Source organism: Stomoxys calcitrans, chromosome 5, assembly GCF_963082655.1.
Source record: "Stomoxys calcitrans chromosome 5, idStoCalc2.1, whole genome shotgun sequence".
Lineage (NCBI taxonomy): Eukaryota > Metazoa > Arthropoda > Insecta > Diptera > Muscidae > Stomoxys > Stomoxys calcitrans.
In genome coordinates, this window is record NC_081556.1 from 136,243,484 (window position 1) to 136,262,071 (window position 18,588).

The 18,588-nt window shown below is 37.8% G+C and overlaps 4 protein-coding genes across 8 annotated transcripts; 3 read left to right on the top strand and 1 right to left on the bottom strand.

The window, feature by feature from the left end:
• Positions 1-1,849: 1,849 nt before the first annotated feature.
• LOC106092380 (transcription factor grauzone) lies at positions 1,850-6,299 on the top strand. Its single transcript, XM_013259224.2, has 4 exons — positions 1,850-2,380; positions 4,561-5,522; positions 5,609-5,990; positions 6,060-6,299. Exons 1-4 carry the CDS (start codon positions 2,264-2,266, stop codon positions 6,297-6,299), a joined length of 1,701 nt encoding a protein of 566 aa, XP_013114678.2. The 5' UTR covers positions 1,850-2,263.
• LOC106092377 (ribonucleases P/MRP protein subunit POP1) lies at positions 6,297-18,527 on the top strand. Of its 5 annotated transcripts, none has more exons than XM_013259220.2 (4): positions 6,297-6,754; positions 15,255-16,972; positions 17,470-18,005; positions 18,081-18,527. In XM_013259220.2, the coding sequence occupies exons 2-4, from the start codon at positions 15,268-15,270 to the stop codon at positions 18,420-18,422; spliced, it is 2,583 nt and encodes an 860-aa protein (XP_013114674.2). In that variant the 5' UTR covers positions 6,297-6,754; positions 15,255-15,267; the 3' UTR covers positions 18,423-18,527. The 5 variants fall into 5 exon arrangements, with proteins under 5 accessions (XP_013114674.2, XP_013114672.2, XP_013114670.2 ...); XM_013259218.2 differs by lacking the exon at positions 6,297-6,754 and adding an exon at positions 6,829-6,868; XM_013259216.2 differs by lacking the exon at positions 6,297-6,754 and adding an exon at positions 12,971-14,071 and having other exon boundaries at positions 14,970-16,972.
• LOC106092379 (transcription factor grauzone) lies at positions 8,822-10,946 on the bottom strand. The gene is made up of 4 exons (XM_013259222.2): positions 10,787-10,946; positions 9,607-10,577; positions 9,160-9,541; positions 8,822-9,095 (listed from the first exon to the last, which is right to left on the bottom strand). Exons 1-4 carry the CDS (start codon positions 10,916-10,918, stop codon positions 8,925-8,927), a joined length of 1,656 nt encoding a protein of 551 aa, XP_013114676.2. The 5' UTR covers positions 10,919-10,946; the 3' UTR covers positions 8,822-8,924.
• On the top strand, positions 12,155-12,885 carry LOC106092383 (uncharacterized). Its single transcript, XM_013259228.2, has 2 exons — positions 12,155-12,299; positions 12,361-12,885. The coding sequence occupies exons 1-2, from the start codon at positions 12,259-12,261 to the stop codon at positions 12,779-12,781; spliced, it is 462 nt and encodes a 153-aa protein (XP_013114682.1). The 5' UTR covers positions 12,155-12,258; the 3' UTR covers positions 12,782-12,885.
• Positions 18,528-18,588: the final 61 nt, after the last annotated feature.

Genomic DNA, 18,588 nt, shown 5'->3' on the forward strand with positions numbered 1-18,588 from the left:
TTCATCTAATCTAATTTCAACCAAATTTGCTATAAAAATCAAATTTTGACGAAATTTTCTTGAAAATCATCAAAATCGAAATCTAAAAAAATCAAATTTTGGCGAAATTTTCTATGAAAATTAGGTTTTGACGCCATTTCTACCAAAATCAAATTTCGACGAAAATTTCTTCCAAAATCAAATTTTGAAAAAATTTGCAATGAAAATCCAATTTCAACTGTAATTCCTATTAAAATCATATTTCGATGAAATTTTCTCAAAAATCAAATTTTTACGTAATTTTCATTGCAAATCAACTTTCAACGAATTAATTTTCGAAAATCAAATTTAAACGAAATTTTCAATGCAATTCAAATTTAAATGAAATTTTTTATGCAAATCAAATTTCGACGAGATTTTTCAAGGAAATGAAAATTTGAAAAATTTTTCTATGTGAATCAAATTTTTGGAAATTTTCTATAAAAATATATAACAAAAAAATTTTCTTAAAAAAAAAAATCGAACAGTTTCCTACGCAAATCAAATCAAAGGAAATTTTCTATGAAAATCTAATTTTGATCAAATTTTCTACGAAAATCAAATTTCGAAGAAATTTTCTTATAACCAAATTTCGACGAAATTTTCTTTGAAAATCAAACGGTGACGAAATTTTGAACAAACATTTCTGTGAAATACTACTTTTGAAGAAATTTTCTGTGAATATCAAATTTTGATGCAATTTTCTGTGAAAATCAAATATCGACGAAATTTTCTGGAAAAACCAAATTTTGACAAAATTTTCTGCGAAAATCTAATTTTGGCGAAATTATTTAAGGAAATCAAATTTGTATGAAAAGTTTTATGGAAATCACTTTCTTGTTTGCCATATTTTCTATAAAAATCAATTTTTGACAAATTTTTTAGGAAAATCAAATGTCGACGATATATGAAAATCAAATTTCGACAAAATTTAAACTTAAGTTTGAAGAAATTTTCTAGGAAAATCTTTTTATGGAATTTCTATGAAAAATCAATTCAAGTACTAGGCTAAAATTATAAAATTGAACGTTTTTTTTAAACCCTCCCCTTTTGCATGAGAACAATTGTAAATTGTGTAAAGGCACCAATAATATTTTAATCGTGCTATCAAGTTCATGGGGATGTGGTGTGGTGGAAAGAAGAAGCATTTATTTATTTGTAAAATTTAATCACTTCTACTTGTCATTTTGTTGTATACTGACGTTCTTTTGTTGTGTAGAGAATAAGCTTTTTGCGAAGCATTATTCAAGTATTTGTTCAACAAAGTTGCTGCTACTGTTCTTGAAGATACTTTCTACATTAGCAGTTGGTGTTTTTCGATGCTGATTATTTGTTTTTTTACTGTTTTAATTGACGGCATCTACAACAGTTGGTGTGAGTGTTTTGTGGGCAGTTAGGCTGAAGGTGAAACGGGGAGAATGCAGTCTTCAACACCATTCAAAAAAAATAATATTAAAAAATGTATAAAAATAAAGAACCCTGCTGAAGTCAATTCCAACAATAAAGATTGTGCTTGGATCAGGGGATTGAAAAACCGCAACAAAGTTACTTAAGTAACAAATTTACCACTTTCTTCGACGATGTTACTAGTGTGCCACTTTCTTATTGTGTCACAAACACCATTCCTTTCTGGGTTTTGAGCAATTTTTCCATACCTCTTTGCCACTTTCTACAAATGATTATTTTATTATGTGTTTTCATTAAACTAAACATAGTTATCATGTTTGACTATGAAACTAAATAACTGGGTTCAAGTCTCGGCGAGAGCATATTAGAATTATCCCGAGGAGGTAGTCCCCTCACTATTTTGAATAGAAGTTTTACTTATATAGCTGAAGCTGTATATTCTGTACGAATAGGTGTTCTTCAGCATCAAGACCTTGGGTAGGAGATAAAAAGTGGGTCCCGTTTTAGGCCAAATAGTAAATAAAGGACATATATATATACATTATATATATAATCATGCAACCTTCCCTATGATTGCAGCAAAACACTAATGTCTCTATTTTTTCCTTATGAAGCTTTGGATGAACTACCAAGATCCAGTCAACCACCCACACTGTTTTCTGGCGCTTTCTTGTTTATATATCTACTGGAGCGGCATTTACACACACTTTACGTAAGGGTTTCGATGTGAATATTATTTTGATCTGAAGACAAGAACAGCGTGTTTCTTGTCTGAGTGAACACTTGCAGCAATAATCTGGCTTTTGATACTCATCCGCATAGCCAAATTTAATCAGCTATGGACAGTTTGTGCTTGTTATGCTTGAAATTGGAATCAGAATGCTTAAATGTGACTTCGCCAGAATGGGAGGAAGAGAAAATACTACTGATTATTGAAACACATTTCTGGCCTTTGGTGAGTATGAAGGTGGCCAAAGAGCAACCAATACCATTGTAGCATGCATTTTATAATACACTCTTCCCCAATAGAAAATTAACAAAATTGGGACGTGAATGATGTGGGGATAGCTCTGATTAATATCATGCTGACAAACATTTTCTTTTAGGAACATATCGCCCAAGGACCATACAACTTTTTAATTTAGTCTACACTTGAGCGCCACGGTAGCCGAGTTGATTGCGTGATCGGATTACCAGTGCGAAGGTCCTGTGTACGGTTCCCATCACATGCTTATTTGTCTGTCTCTGCCAAAGAATCAAAATGGGCTTTAAATTGTCTGAATGTGCAACCAACTGCCACCATTATTTAAGCCCAATGAGCACCACACAGGCTGGACCTTTGAGCTCCGATCTGTGTGGTGTTCATTGTACAACCATGGCAGCCGGTTGTACGTACCAGATTGACCCGATGGAGTTCTCCAAGGGCTGCCGCCTTAGTGTACAACACACTGCTACAACAACAACAACAACGATAAGCTTAGCTTCGAACTACCGTGCGTGTCTACAGATTGCGGATAGTAGAATGTTCCATACGGAGTAGCTGCAATGGCAGTCGTGGCCAACCAGCGGTATCGGGCGGAGAGTCTCAGTGAGAGGCCGGGTGGCACCGGCTCTTGCACAAATATTGAGTGCCTATAATGCTCGATATGACAACGCGAGTTATTGGCGCCTTTAAATAACGAATGTCCATCATGTTCCCGCGGCGATCGGTCCTTTGAACCGGAACGAGCTTCCGCACCTAAAGGAGCTAGACGAGGATCGCCACCTTCACATATAGACATGTGACTACAATAACAACAACCACTATTAAAGCTAGTTTACATGAGAAATTTGGTCCTCACGCCATTGAGATGGCTAATAATTGCTCGACAATAACCAACGCCAATTATCCAACTTGTTTAGCTCCAAAGTTAGTACCCAACGACCATCCCATTATGGAACAAAAAAGGCCTATTCGTTTCAAATTTTAGCTCTTTGATAAGGAACGCCATTTATAGCCGGACCTGAATTGAGTTTAAATGAAAAACAACTCTTGAGAAATTATCCATTGCTATAAAGATAAGCACTGCAAGAAATTGTTGCTGTGTGGCCACATTTGGATTGGCTACCATAGGCGGCTACTGAGGCGGCAGCCCTTGCCGATAAATAAATCCATCGGATCAATTCGGTACGTGCAACCGGCTGTGCTGCCATGGGACCTCAAAATGGTCGTTGTTGAAGCAATGTGTCGTACACTGAGAATGCAGCCCTTGCCGATGAAGGACTCCGTCAGATCAAAACCGGTACGTACAACCGGCTACCATGGGATTCCCAAAGAATGGTGTACCAAGAAATCTAATCTAAATCTAATCCGCAGTGACAGCTGTGCAAACTTCGGGATGTTACTCAGCTTGTTTTTTCTTCTAGTTCCTTTTTATCTACCGATTCAAAGACCATGATTTCGTAAACTTTGCCGATACGTACAACCGGCTACCATGGGATTCCCCACAGAATGGTGTACCAAGAAATCTAATTCGCAGTAACAACTGTCCAAATTTCGGGATGTTAATCAGCTTGTTTTGTCTTCTAGTTCGAACCTACCATTTTCCTCTACCGATTCAAAGACCATGATTTCGTAAACTTTGCCGATACGTACAACCGGCTACCATGGGATTCCCCACAGAATGGTGTACCAAGAAATCTAATTCGCAGTAACAACTGTCCAAATTTCGGGATGTTAATCAGCTTGTTTTGTCTTCTAGTTCGAACCTACCATTTTCCTCTACCGATTCAAACACCATGATTTCGTAAACATTGACAATACGTACAACAGGCTACCCTGGGATTCCCCACAGAATGGTGAATGGCTGTGCATACTTCGGGAGGTTAAACAGCTTGTTTTGTCTTCTAGATCGAAATCTACAATTTTCCTCTACCGATTCAAAGACCATGATTTCGTAAACATTGCCAAACATGTCATTGCATTCGAATTGGTCATAGTGATATATTCTTCATTCTGAAATTTCAGAGATACGTTTGGAGCGGAAAACTTATTTTAAATACAAAATTTATTTAAATACTTAAACTAAACTCAATCCAAATTCTTTTTACCCAATTACAAATCAAGCAAATAATGCGTTTTTCGTTTTTTTATAGCATACTCTATCGGGCGACAATAGACTTTGTTATAAATGTTGGAATGTGATTAAGGAATTTCATCAATTCTATATAAGCATACAAAATGCTCATCTGCATTTGGGATCTAGAGTCAAAGTGGAGCAACTCGATACAAAGGATGATAATGAAAAGGAACTCAACTATCCACCAGCTGAGCCGGAACTCTGCTTCAAAACAGAAAACTGGCAAATCGAGGAAACTATAACCCCGGAAATAGAAAATACAGAATCAGGAGAAATGGCAATACCGTCTTTTATGGAAGATCCTTTGACAAAATCTAAATCAAAAAAGAGAAAACGTGGAGTATGCAAAACAAAAATTAGCTACCAAGAAAGTTCTCCAAATTGCAGCGACAGTGACAATGACAGCGACTATTTGGAGGAGAAACCTCTTATCAATCATGCTGAAACAGAAAATAGCAACTCAATGCAATTTTCAGATAATAATCAAAGTGAGTCAGATTACGAGAATGCTTCCGATAAGAAACTGGAGACAACAATGAAGACAAGCAGAACACTGTCTAACTCATCGATGAATCGTGAATTGGATGAATTTGTGGCCACAAATTTTAAACTCAATTGTCCAATTTGTAACATCGCCATGCCAACATTTTCTGAGCTAACCAAACATTCTGCTGATATTCATAAGAAACGTGGTTATGTCAATTGTTGCAATAAGAAATTCATAAGGCGCAGTATTCTGGTGGATCATATAAATCGTCATCTAGATCCAGAATATTTTAAATGTAAAATTTGTGATAAAGTAATGGCTGATCGGCGTTGTCTAGATAAGCATGTTAAAACCCATGAAGTTCAGGAAAAGCCCCATAAATGTGATAAGTGCGATAAGTCCTACTCCAGCTTGTTTGTCTTAAATAATCACAAAGCTGTGCATTTTTCTGAAGAGGAAAAGAAATTTCCCTGTGATCAATGTGGCAAACTGTAAGTGAAATAACTGGGTAAAGATTCACAATGGGCATAAGGGACCTATTTAAATAATTTTTTTGTTTATTCTCATTTAACTTCAGCTTTGGCAACAAATTCAAGCTTTCCGATCATGTACGCATTGTTCACCTCAAGAAGCATGCTTTAATATGTCATATATGTGGTTCGAAAATGCGTTCTAGAGAACTGTTGAAACGTCACATACTTAAGCACCAAGGCCTTGAGGTGCCCCAGTTTAGCTGTGATATTTGCGGCCTCAAGATGGCAGATGCAAACAGCGTAAAACGCCACAAAGCTACCCAACATCCTGTAGGTGGTAAACAGGAATATCGTTGTGATATATGTTTAAAAATATCACCCAACCTTACGGCACACAAAAGACATGTGCAATATAAACATGAAACAGGTTATAATTTCCAGTGTACCATATGTGATAAAGCATTCAAGAGATCATGCTCATTGAAAGTAAGTTAAGGCCACATATTCGCCAATGGGTCTAGTACTAAAATAAGTTTTTATCTTTTATTTCTGCAGGAACACATGGCCACCCATACCGGCACAGTTTTATACACTTGCCCGTATTGTCCAAAGACCTTCAATTCGAATGCTAATATGCATAGTCATAAAAAGAAAGTGCATCCCATAGAATGGGAAAATGATCGCAGAGGGAAATATTCAGGCAATTTGCCACCAAACTATAAACCATCAACACACACCATATCAGAACCAACCCATTCGAGCCCCCAAGTCTTTTATTTACCATTCTTAGAATGATGCTGCAAATATAAAAAAAGATATATTCCACTTTAAAGAATATACAATTCCTTCAATATTTTGAATATTGCCATAGATTTTAACACTTTCTATTAAAATTACTATAATCTTCCTATATATGTACATTCATCCCCGCTAAACCTTTGCAACTTTGCAACTAACATAGGCAATCTCTTGCATAATGTGCAAACACCTATAGTACTACTAATCGGCTATGTCAACACTTGGAACACACTTTGGTTGCCAAAAGTGTTGGATACTAAACATTCACTTTGATTACTCATAATAATTTATGGTAGCTTTAATTTGTCAGTTTTATTTAAATAAAATTTTCGAATCGAACAAAACGTTTTGTCGGATTTATTAATTTTCAAGGTCCCGGACCATCAAGGAATTGTGGAAAAAAGCTGAGAGCAACTGAGCGCGCCTACAATTTGCGGATAGTGGAATGCAATGTAGGTATACGGAATAAATGCAACTGCAGTCGCTGAAAATTTGCAGTATCTGTCTCAATGAGAGGGCGCTCGGTACCGGCTCTTGCTTAAACCGAATCACACTGAAACTTTTTGGTAAATATTCTCAATAAAAACTTTTCCAAAAACGTACAAAACACTGCTACAACAACAACCAGGACATTCCACATTAAAAACTGTGTGCCTGTGATACTCAATATGAGAAGGCGAGATATTGGCACCTTCAAATAACGAAGGCATTCGACACGGTCAACCATGCCAAACTATTTGAGGACATCTCCAACCTAGCCTGGGTCGTGAATTATTTATGTGGTCGCCCATCATTTGTGGAATTTAGGGATAAGAAATCGATACGCTGTAGATTGAAACAGGGAGTTAACCAAGGCGGGATGATATCTCCTGCACTGTTTAACCTCTACCTATCCTCCATTTTACCCCCTCCAGACGGCTTAGACATCGTAACATATATGGGCGATAATTCGATTATGGCCTGATGCCATAGTCGAATTACCCACCCATTTATGACCCCCGATAACATCTAACTCAACGAACTTGAAGCTTATTTCGCTGCAAGAGATTTGAAGATATCTGCCACCAAATCTTCAGCCACACTATTCATTAAAAATACGCGTTATGTGAATAATGAGCTGAATGTGATAGTCGATGGAAAAACGATTCCTACCATCAATTGTCCCAAAATACTTGATATCACATTTGACAGCTCTTACACATTCTCCGCACATGCCACAGCAATTTGCGATAAAGGCAAAATTAGAAACAAGATCCTCAAGTCACTTGGCGGCAGCACTTGGGGTGCTGACAAAGAAGCCTTGTTAGCCACGTACAAAACATTTAGTCGGTCAAAGGTGAGTTACGCAGTGTGGTCTCGTCAGCTGCGTGACACGCAGTGGAATAATATTCAGATCTGTTAGAATGGCGCCCTTCGAACTGCGACGAGCCATCATAACAATATGCTGTCTAACCAATACCTTTTGGGCTGTTATCGCAGAGACCATCCAAATCATCATCTTGTGGATGGGTATTCACCGCCCAGAAGACCTCAAGGCATAATCCAGAGCATGAGGTTCAGCGCTACAAGAGAGAACTTCTAGATTAAGCGGGAAGCAGGCAAACCAGAGTAGTTCTGGCTCAATTACGATTAAGCAGATGCAGCCGCCTAAACTCCTACAGAGAAAGGATTGATGCCAACGACCAGGATCTGTGTCCCGATTGTGACCAGGGACCATACGAACACGTCACCCCGGCACGGGATAGCTGTGAGCACCACACAAGCTGTAAAATTGAGATCTGATCTGTGTGGTGTTCATTGCTGTCATGAGAAGCTTAGCTGCGAGTCACCGGGCGCGTCCACAGGTTGCGGATCGTGGAATACTTCACACGAAGTTTCTGCAACGGACAGACATTCTGCATTATCAAGCGGAGAGGTATACCCACCCAGTATACCCAAATATTTGGTGTCACATTTTACAGACTTTACAACATTTTCTCATATTCTAATGAAATTTGTGACAAAGTCAGGAATAGAAACAATTTTCTAAAATAGTATTTTGGCAAGGCTCTGCAAAATTACTAATATTGCAATAAAAAATTGGAATTGATGACTATGATGGGATCTTTAAGAATGAGATTAAAATTTGATGCGGTAGTTATTGTAGTAGTCATATTTGTACGTGTGGGTAGCGATCCACGTCAAGCTCCAAAAGTGAACAAACTCGCTCCGGTCCAAAGAACTGATCGCAGCGAGAATGTTATTGCCATTGGTTACTTAAAAGCGCCAATAACTCACCTAAGAGCTTGACGAAGATCGCCACCTCCACATACAAATGTGGCTATTACAACAAAAGCAACACCACATAAAATATATCATAATCTTTGATTGTAATATGCAAACCCGGGGTTTTTATCACTTTTTTCATTTTTTTTTCTTTCCATTTCTATCTACTTTATCCATTTACATATTAAAGGTGTTGCTCCATAGCACACTAGGAAAAAGCTTGAATTTCTAAGAAAAGAATATAAATATACAAATTAAATTTGTCACTTACATGATTGTCCATGTTTATATTATCCTTAACAACTCGACAGGTTATGTCTTCACTTCAGCTTTATCACTAGGTACAGGTTAAAATGACTAACTTGAATGGGAATTATTACTTTTGGAATATTTTGAACTTTTTGCTTCCTCCCATTCTGTGGGATGGATTTTCTTACGATGGCTGTACATATTTGCATTTGAGTTGAACGTCTTCGGACAATGTGGACAAGTGTATAAAACTGTGCCGGTATGCTTGGCCATGTGTTCCTGGAAGAATACAAGTAATATCTAAAAAATATACCCCTTTCGCATGATGCATGTACATACTCACTTTAAGAGAACATGGCCTTTTAAAAGCTTTGTCACACATAGTGCATTTAAAATTGTGGCTTAATTCATGCTTATATTTAACATGCCTCTTATGGGCATCCAGTGTTGGAGATATTTTTCCACACAAATGGCAAGCATGCTCCTTTTTGCCATCTTCCGGATGCTGATTCTTCTTATGATGCTTTAATCCACGCTTGTTGGTCATCTTAGCACCACATATATCACAACTAAATGTGGGTAACTCTAGACCTTGGTGTTTAGAAATGTGACGGTCGAAAACTTCTTTGGTACGCATTTTTGACCCGCAAATATCACAGACAAAGGCATATTTGTCCAAGTGTACAACACGTATATGGCTTGACAGTAAATGGACAGTAGCAAAACTAAAAAGAACTTTTTAGAGTTAACAACTTTCTTTGGAGGATGCTTAATATAGATGAGTACATACGGTTTACCACATTGCTCACATGGAAATTTCTTTTCTGCCTCCGAAAGATGTGTTAGTTTATGATTTCTTAAAAGATTTTCTCCCGAAAATCCATTACCACATATATCACAGATGTGTGTTTTCCTAGGTTTGTCATGGTTTTTCATATGCGACTCTAAGCAACGGCGATCTGACATAAGCTTGCCGCATCGCTTGCATTTAAAATATTCTGGATCTAGATGGCAATGGATGTGATCAACAAGAACGCTGCGTCTGAGGAACTTCCTTTTGCAACATGTAACAAAACCTTGTTTGTTATGAGCTCTGTTAAAATGTTTACACAATGCCTGAAATGTGGCCATAGGTGTTTTGCAAATATCACAAGTAATTTGAAAATGTTTTGCTAGAAACTCATCATGCTCATTACGGTTTGTACGTGGTTTATAATAAACATTTCTATTGGATTTCCAGTTTGGAAATAAATTGGGAACATCTTCGATGGTCTCAGTATCAGAAGCATATGAGCACATATCATCATCATCCGTATGGGAAGCAAAGGGATCAGTAACGTAATTTTCAGCTGGAGAAGATTTTGTACACAAAACGTTCTCTACATCTTCAAAATGTTGCTGTTCTTGTTTGTGGTCCTCTGCGTTTTTCTCTGACAATTTAGATGCTGAAGACTTTTTCAAAGGATCCTTATATTGGTTTCTGGTTTTTCTAGGAAGTTCTGTTGTCAAACTTATTTGTGCCTCATCGAAGCTTGTTTCCGATTTAATTATAATTGTACTATTATCGGCATTTTCATTTGTTTGGGCTTCAATCGCCTCAGTATCATTTGTAAATGTTTCAAAGTCTAAGGAAGCTTCCTCTACTTTAACCGTGGACTCGATACATGAATGGGCTTCTACTATTTGCATATAAAATTTATCAAATTCTTTTACAGTGTGCCAACAGTTGCTGCATATCCAAGACAACTCTGTTATGGTTTTCTGCAAAAAAAAAATTCAGGAATTAATTTTGTTTCTGGCTATTTTGCAAAAAATAGGTTGCGTTTTACAAGGATGCCGCGTCCAGATGATAGCATTGCTAACGACAACCATTGCAATCACCTCGTTGAGCTTTCATTGATATGTGGGAAGTTTGTTACGTTATGGTATGTTTGTTGCAAATTTGCATTTACTTTACACAAACTACTTACCATAGGCCAAAAATGTTTTTCTAATAGTTTCTCCATGCCTTCTTTCATCCATTGTGACTTGGTTATTTTTATTATCGTCGAAGATTCCTTTTTTAACTGACGACACAGCAGGCACACATCAACCTCGACCATTTCTCAGAATAAAATAAAAAGGTAAACAAATGCTGCTTCTTATTGCCGATAATGGGGTCATGTATTGATAATGCCGTTAACCAATTATAGTTTTTCCAACACACTAATCGGCTTTTCACGTGAACAACTGTCAAACTCCCTATAAAAAGCGTATAATCTAAAAACATGTGAAAAGTAAATGCCATTTATTTTTTGTCTGAATATTGAATAATATTTTTCCTATCGATACTATCGGCAAAGCTCAATTTTTTTTTTATTGAACAAAAATAAGCTTTCCGACACAAAATGTATGCTATAAGACACATTGCGCCAATAGATGGCGCAATTTTCATACGATTGGTCTGAAATTCCGTACAATGATTTCTCTCATGACTTCCAATTAACTTTTCTGTGCATTGATATTGTTTCTATATAAATCGATCTCCCGATTTTACTTCTCATTTTCGTTTGACATATAGGTGATGGGAAATTAACGATAGTATCGATACTATCGCATGGCGAAGCAATTAAAGGTCTCATTTGTATAACAACCACAAATCATATGGTGCAATTCGCCATGTTGTCATCAAGCTTATCGACGATTTGCCAGAACACACAAAGAAATTTGTGTGCGTGTGTGTATAAGTCGTTCATTAGTAGCGGCATTGACTCAACGGCCGATAACATAAAACCTTAAACCCCGTTTACACTGCTCTTTAAATCCGGATTTAATGGCTCGATCATCTATTTTCCCTTTATAAAATCAGCTGACAAGAGCCTTTAATGCGGATTTAATGAGCAGTGTAAACGGGGTTTTATGGGATGGTTATGTGTTGATGTGACATATACACCCAAGGCGAATTTAAAAAAGTGGTCTGACTCTAGCAGTTGTCAACGCGGCCCAGTTTTGACTGATGACACAATGGCAATTTTACCATATGGTTTTTTCACCAGCAAGGCCAAAACAGAATGAACGCGTTGAGCTTTGTTTTTGAGTGTCGCGTTGCGAAAATGCAACTCAGTCATTCTGTGCTGCCATACGTAAGTAGTGTTTTAGTTGCCATACGTAAGTAGTGTTTTTAGTCGTCAAAGTTTAAAACTTTGCGAGTTGACAGTTGGTTGCAGAGTGCCGTTTTTTTCAACGCGACTTTTCCCAACGCCCTCATTCTGTTTAGGCCTTTACTTTCACCAATATTATTACAGTGACCATTCATTTTGATGTGCCATGTAAAGTCCCCTCTACTATTTGACTACTCAATGCTTAAAAACAGCTGGATATGGTTCATCTTGTTGTAGTTGCACATTTGTTTGTTATGAAATAAAATTTGTGAAATTTTAATTTTACTTATTCCTCTTATAAAATGAACACAGTGAAAATCGCACAGGCTTTGCTCCGGATAAGGTTTGATTATAACTAACTATATACATATATATAGGTAAATATTTAAATTAATTTCTTTAAGGCCGGCGTTATGTTCACAGCAGCGATTGATGGCACAAAAACTAGGCAATACAAAAACCAGCAGCAAGACCTCTCCCGAATCCGAAGTCAATAATGAGCCCATACAATATTTTGGCAGTGATGCTGCTTCCTGGCGTGCCAAGGACACTCGCAGTGGTGGCTCCGATGAACATTTGTGGTATCAGCCCTATGTCATCTCTGGCAGTCTAGCCATATTCCTATTGTATTTCTGCGTACTGCGAGAGGAAAGTGATATCGATTTGAAACTCGAAGGAAACCTATACGAACATGTTCATGGTCTGGAGGAAGTTCAATTGACAATGAACTATAAATACAATAAGGAAAATGGTTTGGATAATCGCGAAGTAATCAAGAGGCTCGGCGAGTTGGGCATTGATGTAAAGCTATTGGATGCGAAATAGTTTGAAGGAAGAAAGCATTACAACCTATACTATATTAATTAAGGAATAAAATTATCGTTACAAAATCCTATCAAAAAATTAAAGTATAATTGAAAACAAAAGAAGATGGTGTCTCAAAACTTTTAAACTCACCAATATGGAGTCTATGGTTGAGTCATATATAAGGCCTGAGTATACTTCAATTATTCACGATAAAGGTTTATAACTCAACAAAAAATATGTCCTCAGTCCAAACAAAAAACTTGTTGACTACATATAAGACAAATAGCCAGCCAGTGGTAAACTTTGCAGTGCAGTATAGACTGGCCAGAAAGCTGCTCTACGTACAGTAACAGGCTTGGTGTTATCCTTAAAAGGGATGCAATGTACTCTAGGGATGGAGAGAGTCCCCTACGAAAAATCGTAATATGTCGATGTGTCGGTGCTACCTTTGGAAGGATGTCGAGTTCTGGCGTTTTTTGACACTCGCCATTCTAAGGAATGGCGAGTGTTGTTATACGAATATGTGCCAAAAATAACATAGTGCACCGTAGAAGGATCAATGAGGTTCTGTTGTCGTGCTATTTTTGCATCTTTTTATATTCGCAATGTTTTCGTAAGTACTTTTAATTTTCTTTATTGCTTATGTTTGGAGTTTTCAAGCCATCAAAACTACCAGGCCAGCCTGTTGTACGTACTGGATTGACCTGATGGATTTCTTCATCGGCAAGGGCTGCCGCCTCAGTATACAACACACTGCTACAACAACACTCATCTGGCACGGGATAGCTGTGAGCACCACACAGGCTAGAACATGGAGATCCGATTTGTGTGGTGTTCATTGCTTTCATGAGAAGCTAAGCTGCGAGCTACCGGGCGCGTTCACAGGTTGCGGATAGTGGAATGCTCAGTCGGGGACAACCAGCGGTATCGAGCGGAAAGTCTCAGTGAGAGGCCGGGCGGCACCGGCTCTTGCTCAAATACTGTGCGCCTATGATGCTCGATTACAAAAGGCGAGTTATTGGCGCCTTTAAATAACCAATGGCCATCCTGTTCTTGCGGCGATCGGTTCTAACCTACAGGAGCTTGACGAGGATCGCCACCTCCACATGAAAATGTGGATACAACAACAACAAAGCCCATATTTTTAATATTTTAGCAATTTATACGTTGTTGTAGCATTGTGTTGTGTTTCATCCGTTCGTCTGTTGGGATCTCTTAGATATCCAGATCTAGTAACTCAACTACTACGATCAATTGCTTCAGAGGGATCTGGTCCTAAGCCGAATAGGATTGGCTGGGCAGTTCAACGTGAGTCTTGTGATTCCATGTTCAATCGAAACACACATTGCATCAATCTTAACACTTAAGGAATTGAGTCTGCTGCCAGAACTACTCTGGTTTGCCGCGGAAGGCTAACTTGTTCAGATGGGTGGCGGCCAAAATCCCAAAACTGCGTTCACTCGGTAGCAGCTCAATCCTTCAGTTACCGTGTCTGATTGAATTCTGTCTAAACCCGTCTGAAACCCCACCTGATCCAAAGTTCTTTCTTGTAGCGTTAAACTTTTCTAGATTGTGTCTCCTCCAAAAATTTACTTTAAATCAGTGTCGGGCAAATACACACACACACTGTGTGGGAAGTTCCATATATAATATATATGGGACTTCGCCTATAAATATACAAATTATATTATTTATCATTGGCCTTATTCATAAAACTCTATGAAGCCTTAAAATAGGTCTATTTGACAGTTCTATAAAGGAAAACTGTCGAATAAATCTATTTTCAATCTACATCAAGTTTTCTGAATACCGGTGCATATATGCAATGCATTGAGTTTCAGAGGATATTTATGATTCGGAGGTGGAAGAGAGAATAGAATTATTGTGCACCTGCATTAGAACATAATCTCATGGGCTTGTAAATAGTGTGCATGTGTGTTAGTGTGTACACCTCTGCTTTAGACTCGTGTTTTTTAATATCAAAGATTGTATAGGACCAAGAAATATGGTTCATTTGGTCTTCCTAATATCGTAAAAGTGGCACAGATTAGATTCACGCAAGTTGACATGTCTTATGCAGCATTTTAACCAATTCGTAAATAGTAAAGTAATCTGCTAATTATTACGAAATTATGCTCAATTGTGTTGAAAAAATTCGCAAATAATACAAATAAAAATTTTCTTTATCTTTTGGCACCGTTTAAAGCAAAATGCAAACACCATAGCGCAACTAATAAACCGTAGTTTCACACACTTATTAACCTTATCTGTACGACTTACCAAAAAAGACGAAGCAGTTTAACCATCTTGTACAATTCCTAAAATCTTTGCTTGATATGTCAAATCACATGTTGCCTCGTGCATACATTTCGGCCCACCCTATGCAACAATCTTGCAGAAACAGCTGATGATGCCATTTTAAGAAGAAGAAGATCGGCATGTTTGGTTATTGTTTTGATTTGTTCCCAAAAACACGTTTATATTCTCATAGCTACCATTTAAACATGGAAACCCGCAAGCTCGAATATGATTCAACATTGGGTGGACCAGTGGTGCTGGGCACCCATATGCCCACATACAAATATGCTGCTTCAGCTCTCAAGGAACTTAAAGAGCTAATTAGTGCCACGAAGCAGACAACATCAACCAAATTAATATTTCAATCTTTGCCCAAACACATGAGACGAAGGGCCATGTCTCACCATCCCAAAAGACTGCCAAGAAAGTATAGGGCAGCCCACATTCATCAAATGTCCAAATCGGGAAAACCACAACAAACAAAAAGGCCTTCGAGAAAACATCGCAGACGACCTAAAAATCTGTTAAAGGATTACTTGAGGCGCCAACGAAAGCATCAATGGCTGGAAACCCATATCTGGCATGCCAAGAGATTTCATATGATAGAAAAGTGGGGATACAAGCTTCCATATGCCAGCTGTGATAAGACTTACCGCGCTTGTTATCGAGCTACAACAGAACATTGTTTACTTCAAGATATTTCGTTTCATGCTTGCATAGAAATGAAGGGAACAGTGAGTAAATTGAAGGATGGTTTCGATAGGCTGACCAGCAGGGAGTGTGGTTTATCCATAGCGGCCAAAACATTCTTAACGGGGCGTAGAGAAGGTTGCATAGATATATTCAGGGATGGACAGTATCCCTATAAGGCTCTGGGAAAAGTTTCCTTTATTTGGCGTTGCGAAGATGATGAGGCAAAGGCGATAGATGGCAACAGAACACTTTGGCTGTGGGTGCATGCCGCCAGCTACCATCAAATACTGGAGGAATTAGTTAAAGTTTTCGATTTGAAAAATCAAAGATTTAAAAAGTTGCCTTTAGAGGAGAAGCATGAGATGACAGCAACAGAGTCACCAAGTGAATCAAAAAGTTTGCCAATTAAAAAAGAAAGACGTTTGCAGTTTATGACAAAATCCACCATAAGGCGAAATGTACCTATCTATAAAAATGACCAAACCCATGTTGAAGTAAGAGAGCTTAAGGATACATTAAACCGATTTCGTCTTACCGGACCTTTAGCACAAAGTGTTCTTCAGAAAGCCCTTAAGGTAACAGACTTGGAAAAGATTGTCAATGCAAAGGAGAATTGGATAGGCGATTATCTAAACAATGATAATTTCCAAGTGATTCACAAAAAACAATCGGAGTTTTGGACTAGTTGCCGTGAGCGTATAACCTCTCCTGGGGAGCTACTTTCAAATATGGTGCTGGCTTTGAATATAGAGGACTTTCGTTTGAATCGTCCTGAGAAGCGAAGCAAAGCCTTAATAACTCCTAATGCTCAAATATTTCATGAGGCCAGCGATTTTCTTTGTGATATTCAACCCCTTTTAAGTTCTTCGCCATTGTGGTGCGAAGAGATAAGAAATCGAATATCCAACGAAATGTTGAGTACCCATGAGTATTGTTCCCTAAGGGCAAAACATGCCATTGTTCCTGGTAAACCATGCAGATTTGAAGATTCCATGCAACCAATACCTGTGGTACTAATTCAAAGACCAGGTTCTCAGGATGGAGGTTATAAGCGCTTAGCATATGGTTGTGGTTGGGACGTTATAGCACCTGCGGGATATGGTATGTCCTTATGGCTATCATTGATTATGTGGGGTGCCAGGCCAGGGGGCTTGAGAGAATTTGAAACTGTTGCTAGAGAAATGGGAACAGAGGAGCATTTACCGGATACTATTGGAGGTAAGTTAATAGTTTGTTGGTACATACATATATATTTATTATATTACCAAATATTTAGTAGTATTTTGCCAAGAATATTCCACTTAATATTATTATAATAGCTCTTTGCTCGCATGCGGAGATTAGACTTTGTTCTTTTCTCTTTAGATGTTATCTCTTCGTCAGCTTTTTCAGTTGGTTTAGCATTCACATTAAGGCTCCACATCAATATTAAAAGGGTCATGCAGCAGATTGTTGAATTTTGTAATGAAAGACATTCTTATCGCTTCCTATGGTAACATCTGGGCTAATGTCATTGAAAATTGGCTGCCAGAAAAAATGGATTCTGTATAGATTCTATAAAAACTTATCACGCATGACGTTCTAATAATTGTGTATTGTTAATGGCAATGGAGTTTAAAAAATGTATTCCTATCTCCAGTATAGATCAGCAAAAAACAAAGAAGACTAATTTGTATCTGTTTTCCAATTTGAAATGTTTTCTTCCCCCATTTCAGGCTTACAAATCCATGGACATCGCTACAATGAGCTCTACAACAAATACTTTCGCTTACCACCGGGTAAACGTTGCAATTATCGGAAGTTTTCCATAGTATCACCATTTCGTGTGCCTTTTAAACAACTCATAAGAGACTGGGATACAAGAGTTGACCCCATGCAAACCGTTGAAACTAAGGAGACTGATTTTTACATTCTACGAGATCGTACTAAACTTCAAGCCATTGCAGATTGTGTGAAAAAGTGTACATTACACAAATTTCCCCAAGACTTGGAGCCTCAGTGTATGATACAAATAAAGTTAAAGTTAAAATCAAGAGGAAATCCAGGAGATTTTTCAGTTATTTGTTTGCCCAACAAAAAGGATTTTAAAAAGAATCTAAAACAAATTGTGCAACGTAATCACGATCCGATTTATGTAGAACCCTTATTACCGGATCCCAATGAAAAGGAACGAAAACGATTACGACTTGAGCATAAAAAACAATTGAAACGCTTAAGGTCTAGACGAGTAAGAGAAAAGCGCAAAAAACAGGTGGGACTTAAAAACTGAACTCCGACAACTATTTGGATTGTTTTGAACTTATATATATTTTTTTAATTCTTTCAGGAAACTAGCAAAACTAAGGTTATAATTAGACCAGCTGGCACTAAAGCCATGTGTTTGGAACAATTAAAGAAAATGTGCAAATTATGGCTACCCGAAGACACGGAGACTCTGTTCAGCGTTAGGAAGCAGGGCACTCGAGATTGTTTTGGTTATATAACCTCAGCTCATTTTTGCTTAACCGAAGGCAACGTGGGTGGTATAGGCTACGTTACAGTTGAAGGTTTGCGACAACTTTTAAAGTTATGCCAACAGTGTCGTGTAAAACAACCACAGTGCTTGATTCGTTCAACCAACAGCCGTAATTATCGTTTAGCTGCATTTCAAGTCAACGTTAATGTGTAATCAAATAAATGTTAAATGCATTTTTCTACATATATTCCAATAATTGTGAAACAGTATTTCTAAGTGGAAGTTGAATGAAGAAAGCCGCAATATGAACCTCCGGTATATACAGTGCAAGTTTGATTATTGGTAAGGTAAGGTTATGGGTCGATAACGGATTACAACT

Coding starts and splice junctions, on each gene's coding strand:
- LOC106092380 (XM_013259224.2), top strand. CDS start 2,264: ATGGACAGTTTGTGCTTGTTATGCTTGAAATTGGAATCAGAATGCTTA. Junction 2,381..4,560: donor AAACACATTTCTGGCCTTTG/GTGAGTATGAAG, acceptor GTTTTTTTATAG/CATACTCTATCGGGCGACAA. Junction 5,523..5,608: donor TGTGATCAATGTGGCAAACT/GTAAGTGAAATA, acceptor ATTTAACTTCAG/CTTTGGCAACAAATTCAAGC.
- LOC106092379 (XM_013259222.2), bottom strand. CDS start 10,918: ATGGTCGAGGTTGATGTGTGCCTGCTGTGTCGTCAGTTAAAAAAGGAA. Junction 10,578..10,786: donor AAAAACATTTTTGGCCTATG/GTAAGTAGTTTG, acceptor TTTTTTTTGCAG/AAAACCATAACAGAGTTGTC. Junction 9,096..9,159: donor AAAGGCCATGTTCTCTTAAA/GTGAGTATGTAC, acceptor GTATTCTTCCAG/GAACACATGGCCAAGCATAC.
- LOC106092383 (XM_013259228.2), top strand. CDS start 12,259: ATGAACACAGTGAAAATCGCACAGGCTTTGCTCCGGATAAG. Junction 12,300..12,360: donor CAGGCTTTGCTCCGGATAAG/GTTTGATTATAA, acceptor AATTTCTTTAAG/GCCGGCGTTATGTTCACAGC.
- LOC106092377 (XM_013259214.2), top strand. CDS start 15,202: ATGTTTGGTTATTGTTTTGATTTGTTCCCAAAAACACGTTTATATTCT. Junction 16,973..17,469: donor TTTACCGGATACTATTGGAG/GTAAGTTAATAG, acceptor CCCCCATTTCAG/GCTTACAAATCCATGGACAT. Junction 18,006..18,080: donor GAGAAAAGCGCAAAAAACAG/GTGGGACTTAAA, acceptor TAATTCTTTCAG/GAAACTAGCAAAACTAAGGT.